The sequence below is a fragment of the Misgurnus anguillicaudatus genome, chromosome 1 (genome assembly GCF_027580225.2).
Source record: "Misgurnus anguillicaudatus chromosome 1, ASM2758022v2, whole genome shotgun sequence".
In the NCBI taxonomy this organism is placed as follows: Eukaryota; Metazoa; Chordata; class Actinopteri; order Cypriniformes; family Cobitidae; genus Misgurnus; species Misgurnus anguillicaudatus.
The window spans coordinates 12,527,884-12,544,446 of NC_073337.2; the positions used below are offsets into that span (position 1 = coordinate 12,527,884).

Here is a 16,563-nt window from a genome sequence, read left to right on the forward strand (position 1 = left end):
ATGCTGTGTTATATCAGGTGTTTTTTTATAAGGACACATCTTAAACATTCTGGGTTGGGTATGTGAGTACTGATTATTTTGGATAAATATATAATCTTCTGTAATATAAAATCCCGTGGGTTTGTTTTTTTATTATGCCTTTTTAAAGCTTGCAATCAGGATCATCATCTTTCATTATGACATGACAGTGTGTAAACAAAATGTAATTTTTGAGTGAATGTCTTATTACTTTAAAATCACTAAAGTATTACTTCTAAATGTTTACGTCGCTTTCTGCCCCTCTGTTCATTTTGACAGGCTTTATCTATTGATTTTATCTTGGATGTGACATCTTTTACAATACACCTTGGCCAATTACAGTAACCTAACCTTTAAGTTAGCCCATTCCAATCAAAAGGTTTCCTTCTGAGCTTTTCAATTCAAAGTACTACATCCTCTCATACTTCGCTTCTTAATGGAGGTCAACTGAACACTCACTGGTGAGCTTACACATGTAATGTTGTAAAGCGTAACCTCTCAGATTCGTTTTATACTGAGCTGTCTGTCATCCATGCCTATGGGATACAGTGACATTCAAAGTTCATTTTCAGGGTATGACACTGATCTAATTTTCATGCCATTGTGCCACACTTTTGATGGACCGTTAACATTCTCCTCTTATCACACCAGCAGGGGTTATGAAGTATTCCTGTCTATCAACTGATATGGGTTCAATTCACAGAGAATAATTATATACAACATGAATATTGAATATGCATCCCTGAATATGCTGTAAGTTGCTTTGCAAAAGTAAAGTGTATAATGTATAAAATGCAAAAAAAATTATATATATAGAGCTGGGAACCTATCACCTTCTTTGGGGTCAAATCTCAGATCTTGGAAGCCTGGTTCATCAGCTCATTTAAAGTGAGCAAAGTGGGAGACAGTTATAAAGGGACATTATCTAATATGAAATGCTTACAAGCAAAAGCTTTGACCTTTAAATAAGAAGATGCACATGGAGCTTTATGTACTGTGTTTTGAAAAAAATAGTTAAAGGGCACATATCATGCTCATTTTACAAAATGTAATATAAGTCTCAGGTGTGCCCAGAATGTTTCTGTGAAGTTTCAGCTAAAAAAAACCCCACAGATTATTTGTTATATCCTGTCCAAAATGCCCCTAGTTGGGTCAAATGCGCCATTTTCGTGTCTGTACCTTTAAATACAAATAAGCTACTGCCCTCACTGCCTTACCAACAGACAGTAAGCACTTTTGGTTAAAAATAGATCTGATTCCTGTGAATACACCCTAACACAGTAGTATTTTAGCCGCTTTTTCATTGTAGGGTTGTTGTGTTCAAACACTGCCAACACACATTTAAGTCCAAAAGTGGATTTTGCATGTGCCTTTTAATGTCCATTTAAATCTAATATAGTGGATATAACGACATGAACATTCCTATTACTATGAATAGGGGACAATGCAACGCCCAATATGGTCATTCTGGTGACGGAAGTCCCGCCTTCCAATAAAAAGAACCAATCATCATGTCGGAGCCAATGGTGTAGGGGGCAGCACTCCGACATGTGGTGCTTTCGCACTTTCGTCGACCCGAGTTCAATTCCCGGCTCATGGTCATTTGACGATCCCATACCCCTCTCTCCTCCCTTTACTTTTCTGTCCTCTCCTAACCTCACTGTTGAATAAAGGCAAAAACTGGCCAAAAAATATAACTTTAAAAAGAACCAATCATCAATCACTAAAGACTTAGAGGGGGAGGGGCTCTATACAGAGTCACGTGAGGCACTTGCCAACCTCTGTGTAGGGCACGATCTGGTAAAACTGCATTTTCTAATCACATAGGCTAAAAACCAATTCATTCCTAAGGGTTCATGTATATAATGCATAATGGTGATAGCTTTGTATCACACTTATACTTAAATTGTGTGAATTTACTATTAACTCTTTCCCCAGAATTGATGAGTTAACTCGTCAATTAAGAGAAAACGCTTCCCTGCCAATGACGAGTTTTTCCGGCAATCTATAATACCGCTATTATCTACCAGGTGGCGGATAACCAAGTTATAACAGCTCAAACTCCATGTATGTTGTGATCATCAAAATAAAAAATCCAATTATCTGAGCATTTTGCTTAAAAATGTGTATTTTTGAAAAAACCTACCCATATTTTTGAGAGGTGATAAAAAGTGAACAAATGAAGATAGGATGAAATGTTTTTTGTTTTGTTTTTTGAAAGCAGAAGGTCATATATTGTATGTTTATATATTTAAAGAAGAACATTTTCTGTAAGGCATTACACTTTTGTGAAAATCATGAAACATGCTAGCGCTGGTCTAGCAACGCTGGCGGGGTATTTATGTGAGTTAAAACATAAGTACATTATTTTTCGGAACTTTGAGTTGTTACTGACTGAAGATTTCACTGACCATAGTTTTTTTTTTCATTTATTTATGTCTATTAAAGTTCACAGACAGCATTTAAAAGTGCAGTCAACATGTTTACATATCATATTACATCATATCATATCATATTACAGTGACTAAATTCTGTAAATAGTGAGTGTGGTAAAGCCAGACTTGTTTTTTATTTTTTTGCACTTTAGTTTGTGTTTTAGTTTCATGTTAATGTTTATTTGACACTGCCTTATGTTGTTATGATAAGTATTGCATGTTTACAAGTCTGGAAGTTCAACAAATCATTCAGTTTGTATACAAGTCTGACTAAAGTAGTTAAATAAAAATGTCATTCATTACAATTCAGGCATCATTTATTTTCATTCAATAACATGTAAGCCTGGCCTTATGTTTAATCTGTTGGTCATACTATATAATGATGATCGCAATAAGATTATTTTCCTAAATCGTTCAGCCCTACCTGTGCGTTTATGTGCAGTAGCTGAAACGACTTTGAAGAAAGGTGTTTATATAACAGTTTGAGCTTAAAAAACAAAAGTACTGTGTTACAGATGATGTCAGGTTTGGTTGTTGGTCGAAAATAAGTGATTTTAGAGATTTCCGTCTTTCCCCATTTAATTAGATAAGACTTTAGTCGTGTATGACTGAAATAACTCCCATGGAGGTGTTGCAAACATGGCCGCCTACTCGCGTAATGCTCCTAACAACTGTAACATAACTCTTAATCAATAAGAGTTTTTTGGTTTATTACAGCAAAATAAAAAAGAAAGCATTAAAAGTTGAAATCACTCAACTGTGCTTCATACTACTGTATCAGATTTTATTCCAAGTACTACACTAAATATGTTAGTTATACCTGGCAACATGGTTGATGACAGGTGAGAAGTTGGTGGGACCGTAAAGCTGGACAGATTTAAGACTCTGGTAATACGCCTCCATTACTCCATCAATGCCATTGCAATATGGGTTCTGTGGGTTTCCATTCTGGAGCACAGAAATAATACAAAGTATTAACTAACATGAAAGAGACAGTATATTAGCTGGCATAACTGCAGTTACGTAATCTCCTGTGCGCTCTCCGTTCCTAATTGCATTAAATGCATGTGCATTTCTTTTCTTGAGGCATTATAGTGGGGAAAAAACATTCAGCGACATTGATATCTTGTGTCTTCGCATATGATGCTTATGTGAAGATCTCAAAGCAGAACATGTTTGATGTTTGTGTTTTTGCTTACCAGGGCAAACTCATGTGATACTCTCCCATCAGGAGGCAGTTTAGCTCCGAAGCCCAGTGCAGGGAACATCTTGTCGCTGTCATAGTCCTGTATGATCTCCCCCACAGCTTTGAGCGCCATGGCGTAGGCGTTGAGCTGATATGGACTCATGTAATGAAGAGAGGTGGGCTGGGCTGGGTTGCCTGGGAACCATGTGAAAGAAAATGTGTACTTTGATTTCAACTTAACCATCTGACTAGAAGAAAACTTGGTCAATTATATACTTCACAAATAATCACAGCCAGAATTAAAATACATAATCTTGCCTTATGATGGTTATAGATTAAAAAAAAAAAATTTAGTGTGAGCTTCCTTTACAACTGAGCAATAGCAGGAACCTACAAGCTGTCTTAAACTGTAAAATGAACATGAAAGCCTAATTTCAAATTCTCATCTAATGACCAAAGATGTCCTTAGTACCAAGGAAGGTAACACTAAATACCGACTTTTACAAAAAAAAAATATATATATTTGCTGTATTTTTTTAAATTTGTATCTTAATAAAGATTATTTAAACTTTGCTAAAACAAAAAGCTGGTGGTGGCCTAACTGTGCGAGAGCAAAGTGGCCGGAAGTCATTCATTTTCAATGAGAACCAGCAGCGAGGCGAGCTCCAGCGAGGCGAGCTCCAGCGAGCACAATGCGGCGCATCTTGGGCGGTGTGAGAGTTGAGGAGAATTGAAATCAGCTTAACTTTATAGTAATGAGCTATGACCCGGTTCAGCGGCAACCAATTGTAAGTCGGAAACATTTGTCGGAAATCAATTGGAAGGCGGAAAAGTTCAATGCAAATCAATCGGAAGGCGGAAACGTTTGCCGGCAAGGCGGAAAAGTTTGACACAAATCAACCGGAAGGCGGAAACATTCCACAGCAACCGATCGTAAGGCGGAAAAGTTCGATGCAAATCAATCGGTAGGGGGAAACGTTCGACGGCAACCGATCATAAGGCGGAAAAGTTCGACGCAAATCAACCGGAAGGCGGAAACGTTCGATGGCAACCGATCGTAAGGCAGAAAAGTTCGACGCAAATCAATCGGAAGGCGGAAACGTTCGACGGCAACCGTTCGTAAGGCGGAAAAGTTTGACGCAAATCAATCGGTAGGGGGAAACGTTCGACGGCAACCGATCATAAGGCGGAAAAGTTCGACGCAAATCAATCGGAAGGCGGAAACATTCCACAGGAACCGATCGTAAGGCGGAAAAGTTTGACGCAAATCAATCGGTAGGGGGAAACGTTGGACGGCAACCGATTGTAAGGCGGAAAAGTTAGATGCAAATCAATCGGAAGGCGGAAACGTTCGACGGCAACTGATCGGAAGGCGGAAAAGTTCGAAGCAAATCAATCGTAGGGCGGAAACGTCCGACGGCAACCAATCATAAGGCGGAAAAGTTTGACGCAAATCAATCGTAAGGCGTAAATGTTCGACGGCAACTGATCGAAAGGCGGAAAAGTTTGACGCAAATCAATCGTAAGGCGGAAACGTTCGATGGCAACCGATCATAAGGCGGAAACTTTTGATGCAAATCAATCGGAAGGCGGAAACGTTCAACGGCAACTGATCGAAAGGTGGACAAATTTTGACTCAAATCAATCGTAAGGCGGAAACGTTCGATGGCAACCGACCATAAGGCGGAAACTTTTGATCCAAATCAATCGGAAGGCGGAAATGTTCGACGGCAACAGATCGTAAGGCGGAAAAGTTCGAAGCAAATCAATCGGAAGGCGGAAACGTTCAACCGATTGAAAGGTGGAAAAATTTTGCCTCAAATCAATCGTAAGGCGGAAACGTTCGACGGCAACCGATCATAAGGCGAAATCTTTTGATCCTAATCAATCGGAAGGCGGAAACGTTAGACGGCAACCGATCGTAAAGCGGAAAAGTTCGACGCAAATCAATCGGAAGGCGGAAACGTTCGACGGCAATCAATTGTAAGGTGGAAAAGTTTGACGCAAATCAATCGGAAGGCAGAAACGTTCGACGGCAACCGATCGTAAGGCAGAAAAGTTTGTCGCAAATCAATCGAAAGGCGGAAGCATTCGGTGGCAACCAATCAGAAGGCGAAAACTTTTGGGCGGCAACCAATCAGAAGGCGGAAACGTTAGACGGCAACCGATCGTCAGGCGGAAACGTTTGTTGCAAATCAATTGGAAGATGGAAACGATTGGCGGCAACCAATCAGCAGGTGGAAACATTCAACAGCAACTGATCGTAAGGCGGAAACGTTCGGCGGCATCTAATCTAAAGGCGGAAACCCATAGAAGTCTTCCACCTGAGAGGATTCCAAAGAATGGAGCTATTTGGCCTTCATTAGGTATCTTCCTCGAGTATCATGATATAATAAATTCAGAGGCGCAAATAATGAAATATAGCAATATACAAAACTAGATTTGATAAGGATGTCTCTGCAATTCAGATGGGTTTTGTGGTATTCCCTTTTTATGAGCAAATGAATGTAAAAGGCAGGCCTCCCAATAAAATCACACAGATCAGAGCTCTTTATCACATTAAACCACATTCATTACGATGGAGGGTGGCTATTACTGGTCCCTTTTCATGCCCCATTTGCATATATTTCAATAATTCCCAATGGCTTTCTGATGGCAGCGGCACTTACCATTAGAAGCTGTGAAATCAATCGCCACTGTGAAATTAATCTGAGTCCTGCACAACAAAGACACAGAGAAAGATAATGGTTATTTTAGTCATACCTCAATCTTCTGAACATAAAAAGACGATCGTGGCACATTAAAAGTAAACTCATTAAAAGTGCTCATGGTACTAAATGCAGGCTTGTTATAAAAGTGTCTGAAAATGAATAAATTGACATAAATACATAAATTAAATTCTATGTTAAAAGAATATAATGTAAGTTCATCTGATCAAGACCAACTTCCATATTTTTAGATACAGGTCTGTTCAATGATACCTTTAGATTGACTCTTAAAAGAGTTGCGGCCTTTCACGTCCCCCTAAAATGTCTAGGGATGTTAAAAAAGATAACATAGGAACATAGACAGCTTTTTAAATTAGTCATGAGGTTTCGTGATTGCTGCGGTTTTCAGCACAAAAGGTTTTGGAAAAGAGCTTATAAATATCTACTAGCAGAAAAGGATTTCATGAACAAAAGTTGATTTGAGAATGCATCTGAGAAACAGTAACCGCTAATTCTTGCCTGTCACTGTCATCTTTGAGAATACCAGACATGGGTGGTTGTTATTTATTCATGTGTAGTCCAAGTAATTTACTGTCATATGTACAAGTAACATTCACAAAAGACAATGAAAACTTTCTTGAATGCTTTTCCACAGAAAATTCAGAATACAACAGACAGCAATGCTCAGTACAAAAAGCTGTCACTAGGGCGGCACCCTTTCAAAAAGTACAAAGGTAGACGCGGTAGACGCGATTCGACTCGTCTTCATTCGTGCGTCTAGTTCGTGTGAATGGCGCGAATTGAGCATTGCCGCGGGAAACGCGCAAGTTGAAAAATGTGAACTTTGACGGAAAAACGCTTTGGGTTAACCAATCAGGAGCTTGCTTTAGTAGTGACGTGATTACAGGAAGCGAGCGCACGGCTTTTGCACGAGAATGAAGTGAGTAAACTCAAAATGTTAAGCATACTATGCACCAAGGCTGTAATATTATAACTGACTACAACAAACACATATATTGTCGGCAACAGTTTACATCCTGGACCGGTTAGTGTGGACAAGACCGACATTATCATAATTCCTCATGCTTCAGATTCACAGCCTGTAAGTTAACTCCTGTTAGCATTGCATTGTGAGCGAATCTTTCAAACATGGTAAAGAGCGTCAGAGGTATTCAGGCCAATCACAACGTACAGATTAGCTCGCCAATCAGGGACACAGAGCTTGTCAAATCAATAAGTTTTGTACAAAATCAGTGCGGTTTTTAGGAAGACCAAAATAACGTTGTTTTTAGCAATGAAATAGGTGCTTTTTAAAAACTTTTCATTTATTACAAAAATTCAAAATACAATTTACTGTATTTATTTACTGCTTTATCATTTATGATTGTAGTGCATGTTAGAAATGTTAGTTAGGCACATTGTGCAATAGAAAAGAGTTTCAGATATTAGTAAAGCACTTTGGTACCCTTGTGGTTGTTTAAACTGTGCTCTATAAATAAAGTTGGATTGGATTGGATTGGATTAGCACAATAGCATGCCTAGTTTGATAAGACATTGGTCAGAGCACTGATAGCATTGCAGACCAGAAATAGACTTGAATTGGTTGTGACAGCTAGTGCGGACACTTGAGCAGAGGTGAACATGACAGCATTTCCAGAGGTTCGGCACAAACTGAACAGCTACATCTCGGATGCACTAGAAGTGACATGTGGCAGTAGTCTATCTGTTAAATGACTGAGACCTACATAAGGCGCTGACAACATTTGGGGCACAGGAATGGCCCAATTTCCATGTTGTGGTGCATGTACTGAACAGAGAAGACAGTTGTGGCAGCATTGTTCACAAAGGCCACAGTGTTGGTTTTCTAGGGTGACTTCTAAGGTTTATCACACTTGTGGGTAACAAGATTTGGTTGTGTGAAAGTAAGTCAGGATAAGCATGACATGGTGAGGAGTCCTCCAGGTCACTGAATACAATACTTTCAGAGATTCCAAAGAAAAATAAAGTGATGCAAGTGGATGAAATCCATTTGATAAAAAACTGAAAGGGGACCAGCACTGAGCCCTGTGGGACACCAGTATGTGTTAATAATAACGTTTCACTCGTGTCTGGTGTAAAGACATTGCAACTGTCGCTAGTGACATCACATTTTGGTAGAAGAAAGAATTCAACTGATGCATGCACAATGTCACAATGGTGTTTATTGGGTATTTCACTACAGCTGAAAACAAGATTTATATATATTACTGTTTTGAGTCTTTTGTCCTTAATCTCAAACACAATTTAATGTAATGTCTCTTCACTGATGCCTTTAGTGTAATTCATTAAGAGTAAACTTATCTTTCGGTTTCTGTCTGTTGAATTCCAAATGCAAAATGAAAATAATCAAATGATATGAAGTACTATTTACTTATAAAGCATTTTTTATTTATTCCAGCGAGTTCCAACAATAAACACAGAGAGAGAGTAAATTAGAAACCAAAACCTAATATTTCAGTTATTCATTAAGTTTTCTCTCAAGTATCTGTGCCTATCAAAAAGTATTTACTATACAGTCGCTGCACACGCACAAAACATATTTCATTTTATTGTCTGCCCCAGGGATTCCTATAGTCATACCAACTGCTTCTAAAAGCAAATAAAAAAACAATCTGTGCCTCTGTGTGTGCCACATAACCACCAATTCCAATGGGAAAAAAAGCATTCATCAGGCGGTTAAAGTGGAAAAGATGACAGTCATGATCCAATAGGGGATGACAGCTTCATAAATAAGAGCTTTGTGGCAAAAGCAACCCATTGAGGTGCCTGCAATCTAAGTGTTTGTAATGGGGGCGGATACCTGTTACAGCAGGTGCGAAACTTACCGTCTGAGAAAATAGGAATTGGAAGATGAGGGCTGTCTTTGCCACAGATGGGACTCAGATGTTCAGAGAATATCCTGAAGAATATTGGGTTTCATTATTCGACTGAATGACAAAGGCAAAGGCCTCACGGATTTTAGGTGAAACTGAATTGTATGCAGTATAAGTGATTGAAAATGAAATGAAGTCTCATTGGAGCCGATGGTGTAGTGGACGGTGCTCCGACACATGGTGCAGACGCACTTCTGGCGACCCAAGTTCGAATCCCGGCTCGAGGTCCTTTGCCAATCCCATACCCCTCTCTTTACCCTATACTTTCCTGTCGTCTCCTTAATTACTGTTTATCTAATAAAGGCAAAAATGGCTAAAAAAAAAAGAGAAAATGAAATGAAGTCTCATGTAGATTTGCAATTTTATACAGTATACCGCATATCACAGTTGTACCCATGATAGACAGTAAAATGCAATCACTAAGTAAAGAACTGTATAAAAATAACAAAGGTTGCTGGTGGTGCTAGTAAACTGACTGTTAAATTTACTCAATTCATCCTTTTTATGAGCTGTCTAATTTTTATTAACTCATTCCTCGCCAGTTTTCTTTTTTTTTTAAAGTTGCCGCCAGCATTTTTTGTGATTTTAACAAAAGTTTCACAAAATGACTTCCAGGAAAATTTTCTTCTGTAAATATATAAACATACAAATATATTTAAAATAAAAGAACAAACCATCTGATTTTAAACAAACAAACAAATAAACAAAAACGGAAAAAAATGATCCTATCTTCATTTGTTTTCATCACTCTTTTTTAAATATGGGTAGGTTTCTTCAAAAATAACAAATGCAAAAAAGCTGAAAGAACTGTTGTTGGATTCGTTTTTGCTTCAGTTTTTTATAAATTGGGTAAGATCTAATATCTAGTGGATAATAGCAGAATTACAGATTACCGTAAATGTCGTCAGGGAAGCGTCATTGCCAGGCAAATGTTTTCTTTTAATTGACGAGATAACTAATCAATGGCGGGAAAGAGTTAATTCGTACATTTGCACATTTTTGTACGATTTGTTTTCACCCCTGTGATATTGGGTTTCATTCATGCTTTTTTCCAAATACCCATTCATTTGTGGTATGATTCACTTCAAACAAATTTATACGTATAAGTCGTAAAATCCGTATGAATTCTCGTGAGATCAGGCTGGTTAGTCTTACATTTTTACATTATAGATGCTTTTATCCAAAGCTAACAGTGCATTGATTGAAGCTGCAGTTTTTATCAGTAAACAACTCGACAACAGTGTCTAAAACCGTTACAGGCATTGTCATAATATTTCTGTCTTCATCACGGTACAGAATAATGAAATACTTCCATAGGGACCAGTGGCGGCTGGTAACTTCTTTTTTTGAAGCGCACGATGCGAAGTTCTTCACAACATGTATGTAGCTTGTCATGTGTGTGGTTCGTCATTTCAAAATATGTGTTCTGCGCTTTGAGAGATCGTGTGTGCATCACGTGTCATGCCAAAATAAGTGCCTCCTGCCTTGAACTTGAAAAAAGACGCTCGCGTTTGCCAGATACTCGCATAATCTCATACGTAATCAGAGTTTACTGTTAAGGGAGTGTCTTGCGTAAAATTTAGGGAACGTGAGCGTCTCTTTTATCATAAATGGTTTTGACGCGTGTGCAGCAGGCACTTATTTTGACAAAACACGTGATGCACACAGGATTTCTCCACACGCAGGACACATATTTTGGAAAAGGGAACCACACACGTGACAATCCGAACACTTATTATGAATTAGCGCATCCTCAGATCCACGTGTTTGTCATTTAACGTAAATAAATTAAAACTGTAGACAACAACACACCTAAATATAAGTTCATCACTTGTGCCAAATTAGCAAATAATGTAACAGGGGTGAAGAGCTTTGCTGGGGTCATGTAAACATCTTACTGTGATTAAGTCCTTACTCTGATTCAAAATTCAAAATAACTAACAACGAATCATCTTGTTTGCTTGCAAAAGTGATTGTATTAAAAGATGCACTGTGTAACATTTAGGAAAATCTTTTGACAGAAAAACAATATCATATAAATAACTATGATGTATAAAAACCTTACAAAATGAACTGTATTGTTTTTACTACCTTATAATGAGCCGTTTTATGTACATACACCGCGGGTCCCCTTATAGTACATGGAAGATGCCATCATGTTTCTACAGTAGCCCTAAATGGACAAACTGTTATACAGTGCGTTTCATCCTCTACGTTGTCTCAGACGACGACATGCTTGTCCTGTGGCAGCTAACATATGCATTTTAAATTGAAGGATGAGCTGTTGGTGTGTAAATTTTAGCGGCATCTAGTGGTGAGGTTGCGAATTGCAACCAACGGCTCAGTCCACTGCTCACCCCTCGCTTTTGAAACACATAGAGAAGCTACGGTAGCCACCACCGGACAATCATGTCATCGTCGGAGACAACTTAGTAAAAAAGTTTGTCCGTTAAGGGCTTCTATATAAACATGGTGGCACAAAATGGCGACTTCCATGTAAGGGGACCCTCGGTGTATGTAGATAAAACGTCTCATTCTAAGGTAATAAACACACACAACGGTTCATTATGAAATTTTCTTTATACATCCCTGATAATCCCTGATGACCATTAACCTATATTTGTAATTTGTCATTCCAGACTGGCTGTTTCCCACGCAAAATGAAAATTGCTAAAGTAATTCCACTTTTTAAAAATGATAATACACATGCTTTTACTAATTATAGACCAATCTCTCTCTTGCCCCAATTCTCAAAAATTTTAGAGAAACATCATGTAATTAATGATGGTCAGTATGGCTTTAGGACAAAGAGAACTACCTCTATGGCAATAATTGAAGCTATTGAAGAAGTCACTAATGTATTGGAGCAAAAGAAGTATGCAGTTGGTATTTTTATTGACCTATTGATACTATTGATCATTCAATTCTATTAACAAAGATGGAAAGATATGGAATTAGGGGGCTGGCTGGAAATTGGTTAAAAAGTTATTTAACTGGAAGGTCACAGTTTGTTAAAATGGGTCAGTATTTATCAGATACTCTTGGCATTTCTTGTGGTGTACCCCAGGGGTCAGTATTGGGGCCAAAACTGTTCAATGTGTACATAAATGATATGTTTGACGTATCAAAGGTACTTAAATTAATTTTATTTGCAGACGACACAAATATATTTTATAGTAATGATGATTATAATGAGCTCGTAAATACGGTAAACAGGGAACTAAAGATAATAAAAAAGTGGATGGACGCAAATAAATTATCCCTGAACATAAATAAAACTAAGGTAATGATGTTTGGGAGTTGCAGAAAAATGTATGAACAGAAAATAAGTATTGATGGTACCCAAATTGATCTAGTGAATGAGAATAAATTTTTAGGAGTAATAATTGATAGTAAATTGTCATGGAAACCCCATGTAAGATATATAAAAACAAAAATCTCTAAAAGCTTATCAATTATAAATAAAGCAAAACTCTATCTTGATAAAAATGCACTCCGTATTTTATATTGTACCTTGGTATTACCGTATTTTACTTATTGTGTTGAAGTGTGGGGAAATACTTATCAGAACACAATAAACCCTTTGATTATATTGCAGAAAAGAGCTATGAGGATCATTCATAAGGTTGGTTTTATAGAACATACTCACAATCTGTTTACGCAGTCAAAGTTGTTAAATTTTGATGATCTTGTACAATATAATACAGCAATGGTCTTATACAAAGCATTTAATAAATTATTACCCCCTAACTTACAACGTTTTTTTAAAACTCCAGTGCGAACTCATAATTTGAGAGGTTTTGGACATGTTTCCATACCGAGAGCCCAAACCACACGTAAATGTCACTGTGTGTCTGTATGTGGAGTGAAACTTTGGAACAGACTGGACTTGCTATTAAAGCAATGCAAAACTATTCATCAATTCAAATTCTTATATAAACACTGGATCTGGTCAAAATATAGAGATGAGGGTCTTTAACTTAGATTGTTGTTGTACTCTGTCTCATAGTGTGAACATGTGCTCAGTGTTTCCTTACCATCGTTGCTATATTGTCCATTACATTGTTGGCATTGTTTACTTCTATTATATTGTGTCATGTGTCTTATAGTGTTAACATGTGCTCAGTACCATTTACCATCATTAGTATATTGTCTTTTATCATTGTTGGTATATTGTCTATTATTATCGTTGGATATTATCCGTTAATCATGGTTTGGATTGTATGTTTATTATTTTGTTGGAAACAATTGCTGTTATATAAACTAATTTGTTATTGTGGTAACGCCACCGTGATATATATATATATATATTTTTTTTTAAATCAATCTGAGAGCACAGTAAATATGAAGCCTAAATATTAATTACAAATGGGGTGGGATTAAATAAGTTGTCTTCTTCCCACTCCCTTTCAGGCAGAATATGATTATTATATCTGTATATTTGAATATTGTATATTTGTTTGATTGTTATTTTTTCTTTTCTCGTCGTTTTTTTGCACTATATGATTTACCATATTGTCTACTGCCTGGAATAAAAAAATCTAATCTAAAAATAATATAGTTTTGTATATTATTTTGCATTTCTGTCAAGAGATCCTTCTAAAAATCACACACTGCACCTTTAAATAAAAATTCCAAATATTACTTTACTCTGCAAAGAAGCATTCTATGACAAAGATGTCACTTCAAGTTCAAGACAGCTTTCTTTTTTTGGGTGAAAGACTTCCTTCTCCAAAGACTCTTGAAAGCTGATAAGCTGTTTTGTATGCATGAGCTGGTGACTAGAGAAATGTCTTGTGACATAACCATGGGAGAGGACAGATGTTGTTGACTAGAGCTAAGGGGACACTGTCCATCTGGATGTGTGGAACTTCAGAGGGTTCAGCAATTTGGTATAAAAAAAAAATGCTACATCACCATGTACACATAAGCCACATATTGTGACTGTGCCTGTGAAAACCCAGCTAAACTTTACATAAAATGATCAAGAACATTCTATCTTTAATATTGACCGAGTAAGGTCATGTCAAAGACTGAACTGAAAGTGAAATCGATGAGCGAAATCAAACGTTGATGCTCCTAATCTCATAAATAGCTTATGAGATTTTAGCCTGGATTTCAGAGAGAGGGTCACAAAACAATAGTCAAACAATCATTTAATGTTTCATTTCTATAAGAGCATTTAGCCGATTTCAATTCTAAATGTGTGAAGCTATTCCCCACGATGTGTAAAAACAGCTGTTAGCAAGACTCAACCCAGGCTGTGAAATCCCCCACCAAACAAGCAAACATGACTGACAACAGCTGTCTTTTGAGATAACTCCACACAATGCTGTAATTTACGAGCGCAGATGCTTGTGAAGTTTTACTCCTTGAGGGCTCCCTAATACCAATTAACTGATTGGATTGTTCTTGATCACATTGGTTGTCTTTCTCTGGAGGCATCTCCTGCTGTTAATGAGGTGCACTCCAAAACTAGTGTCAATCACTGCTCAGGGATGCCAAAGAAAGACTTGATGAGGGATGACGAGAGCAGTGGTGAAGGAAGAAAATCCCTGCCTTTTGATGGAGGTTGGGTGGTTGTAACAAGTTAAATAACTGCATGTTGGTTAAAGTATTTGTAAACTAAAATATTTACTCTGGACAACAGATAGCCATTCTTTTTCCACCCACAGATGACTGCTAGTGGTCGGATGATATGTTTTTTATGGCCGATACCGATATACGAGAAATACAGATTTGGTATTGAATAAAGTATTGTCCAGGAAAAGGTTTCGAAGTCAATGATAACGCGGATGGAATCCAAATGCGCAGAAACATTTTTCTTTTGTGTAATATTGGTTTTGTCATAGCCCGGAGCACAGCAGACAAAATAGGTACAGTATACTGTACTTTCTTTCAGCATCCGCCTTGCGTGCGCACACGACCGCACACCTTTAAAAGTATATTTACAGGACATTTGACTAATTCAGGAAAGCTGAGGAAAAGCAGTGCGCTCCCACAGCAACGTGATGCTCTTGACATCCATTTATTAGCGTTTATAGCTCGTATATAATACATGCGTGATCAGTGAACTACGTTTTCTTTCTTGTTTAAGTGAACATAAACAGCTGGATGTCAATCAGTATTAAAACTTAAGGGCTCTATCTTACACCCGGCGCAATGCAGCGCAATGCGCAACGCAAGTGTCTTTTGCTAGTTTCCACCCTGCGCAATTATAATTTTCACGTTTAGCGCCACGTTGTTTAAATAGCAAATGCATTTGCACCATGGTCTGAAAATAAGGTGTGTTCAGGCGCATTGTTGGCGCGTTGCTATTTTGAGGCAACTAAAATAGACTACGCCATTGACCAACAAAAACCTGGTCTAAAGTCTAAAGTCAATGGCGCAATATGTTTATTGTTATTTAAAGAGCGCATTAGTAATATGCGCCTATAAACGGGACGACAACGCAGGTTTGCTTATCACATATGAATGCTCAGCAGCACAAAAACGCTTTTAAATATGAAAGATTAAAGGATTAAAATGTAAAAGATTATTATTGAGTTTCTTGGACATAAATGAGGACTAATTATGAGATGTTAGAAGGCACAAAGAGCTGCTTTACCTGTAGCCTGGTAAGTAAATAAATGCTTTGCTTTAAACAAATGCATCTATTTTTAAATGTTTTTAAATACTACCTCACGGATTTATTGTATATGATGACTCTGTACCTGCGGATATGGTGAGATGAGAAACATTTTTAAGTAATGCTTAAAAAAACGTGTGACGCTGTCCAAGTGCTGAAACGTGCAGAGAGCCGTTTGTAAATTCTTTATCTCCTGTTTGTAACAAATAAAGTATTTTTAGGGTACAAACCTTTTCTTACGTACTTGTAAATTATTTTTTTATGATATTGGATAGACATTTAAAGCAATTAAAAGTCTGCTTTTTTACTTCCATGACTAAAAGAAAACAGGATTTAAAGGTTTTAATAAAAAATAACAATTTCAATACAAATGAAAAACAACACAATTATTTAACATTAATCTTAAACTGGGGATCTTCTTCCTCCGCTTAGTTTTTCAGTTTACAAAGTCCATCATCTAAATAGGGATTAAACATACACTCTAAAAAAAAAAGGTTCCTTGAGGTTCTATATAGAACCGTGGGGTTCTATACTTGGCCAATAGAACCTTTTACCAAAAAACGGGTTCCATATAGAACCCTTGGAAGGCAAAGAACCATTTTTATTAAAATGGTTCTATAATTCATGTTTTGTGACTGAAGTGTAAACTAAAGATTACATAATAATTGCAGACCTA

At 37.3% G+C, this 16,563-nt stretch overlaps 1 protein-coding gene across 1 annotated transcript in view; it reads right to left on the reverse strand.

The window, feature by feature from the left end:
* LOC129431750 (copine-8) overlaps positions 1-16,563 on the reverse strand; it is a 150,029-nt gene that overhangs the window by 10,731 nt on the left and 122,735 nt on the right. The window contains exons 14-16 of the mRNA XM_055189769.2: positions 6,309-6,355; positions 3,653-3,834; positions 3,274-3,401 (exon numbers count right to left, since the gene is read on the reverse strand). Of these exons, the coding sequence (XP_055045744.1) occupies positions 3,274-3,401; positions 3,653-3,834; positions 6,309-6,355 (357 nt within the window). The remainder of the gene's footprint in view (positions 1-3,273; positions 3,402-3,652; positions 3,835-6,308; positions 6,356-16,563) is intronic.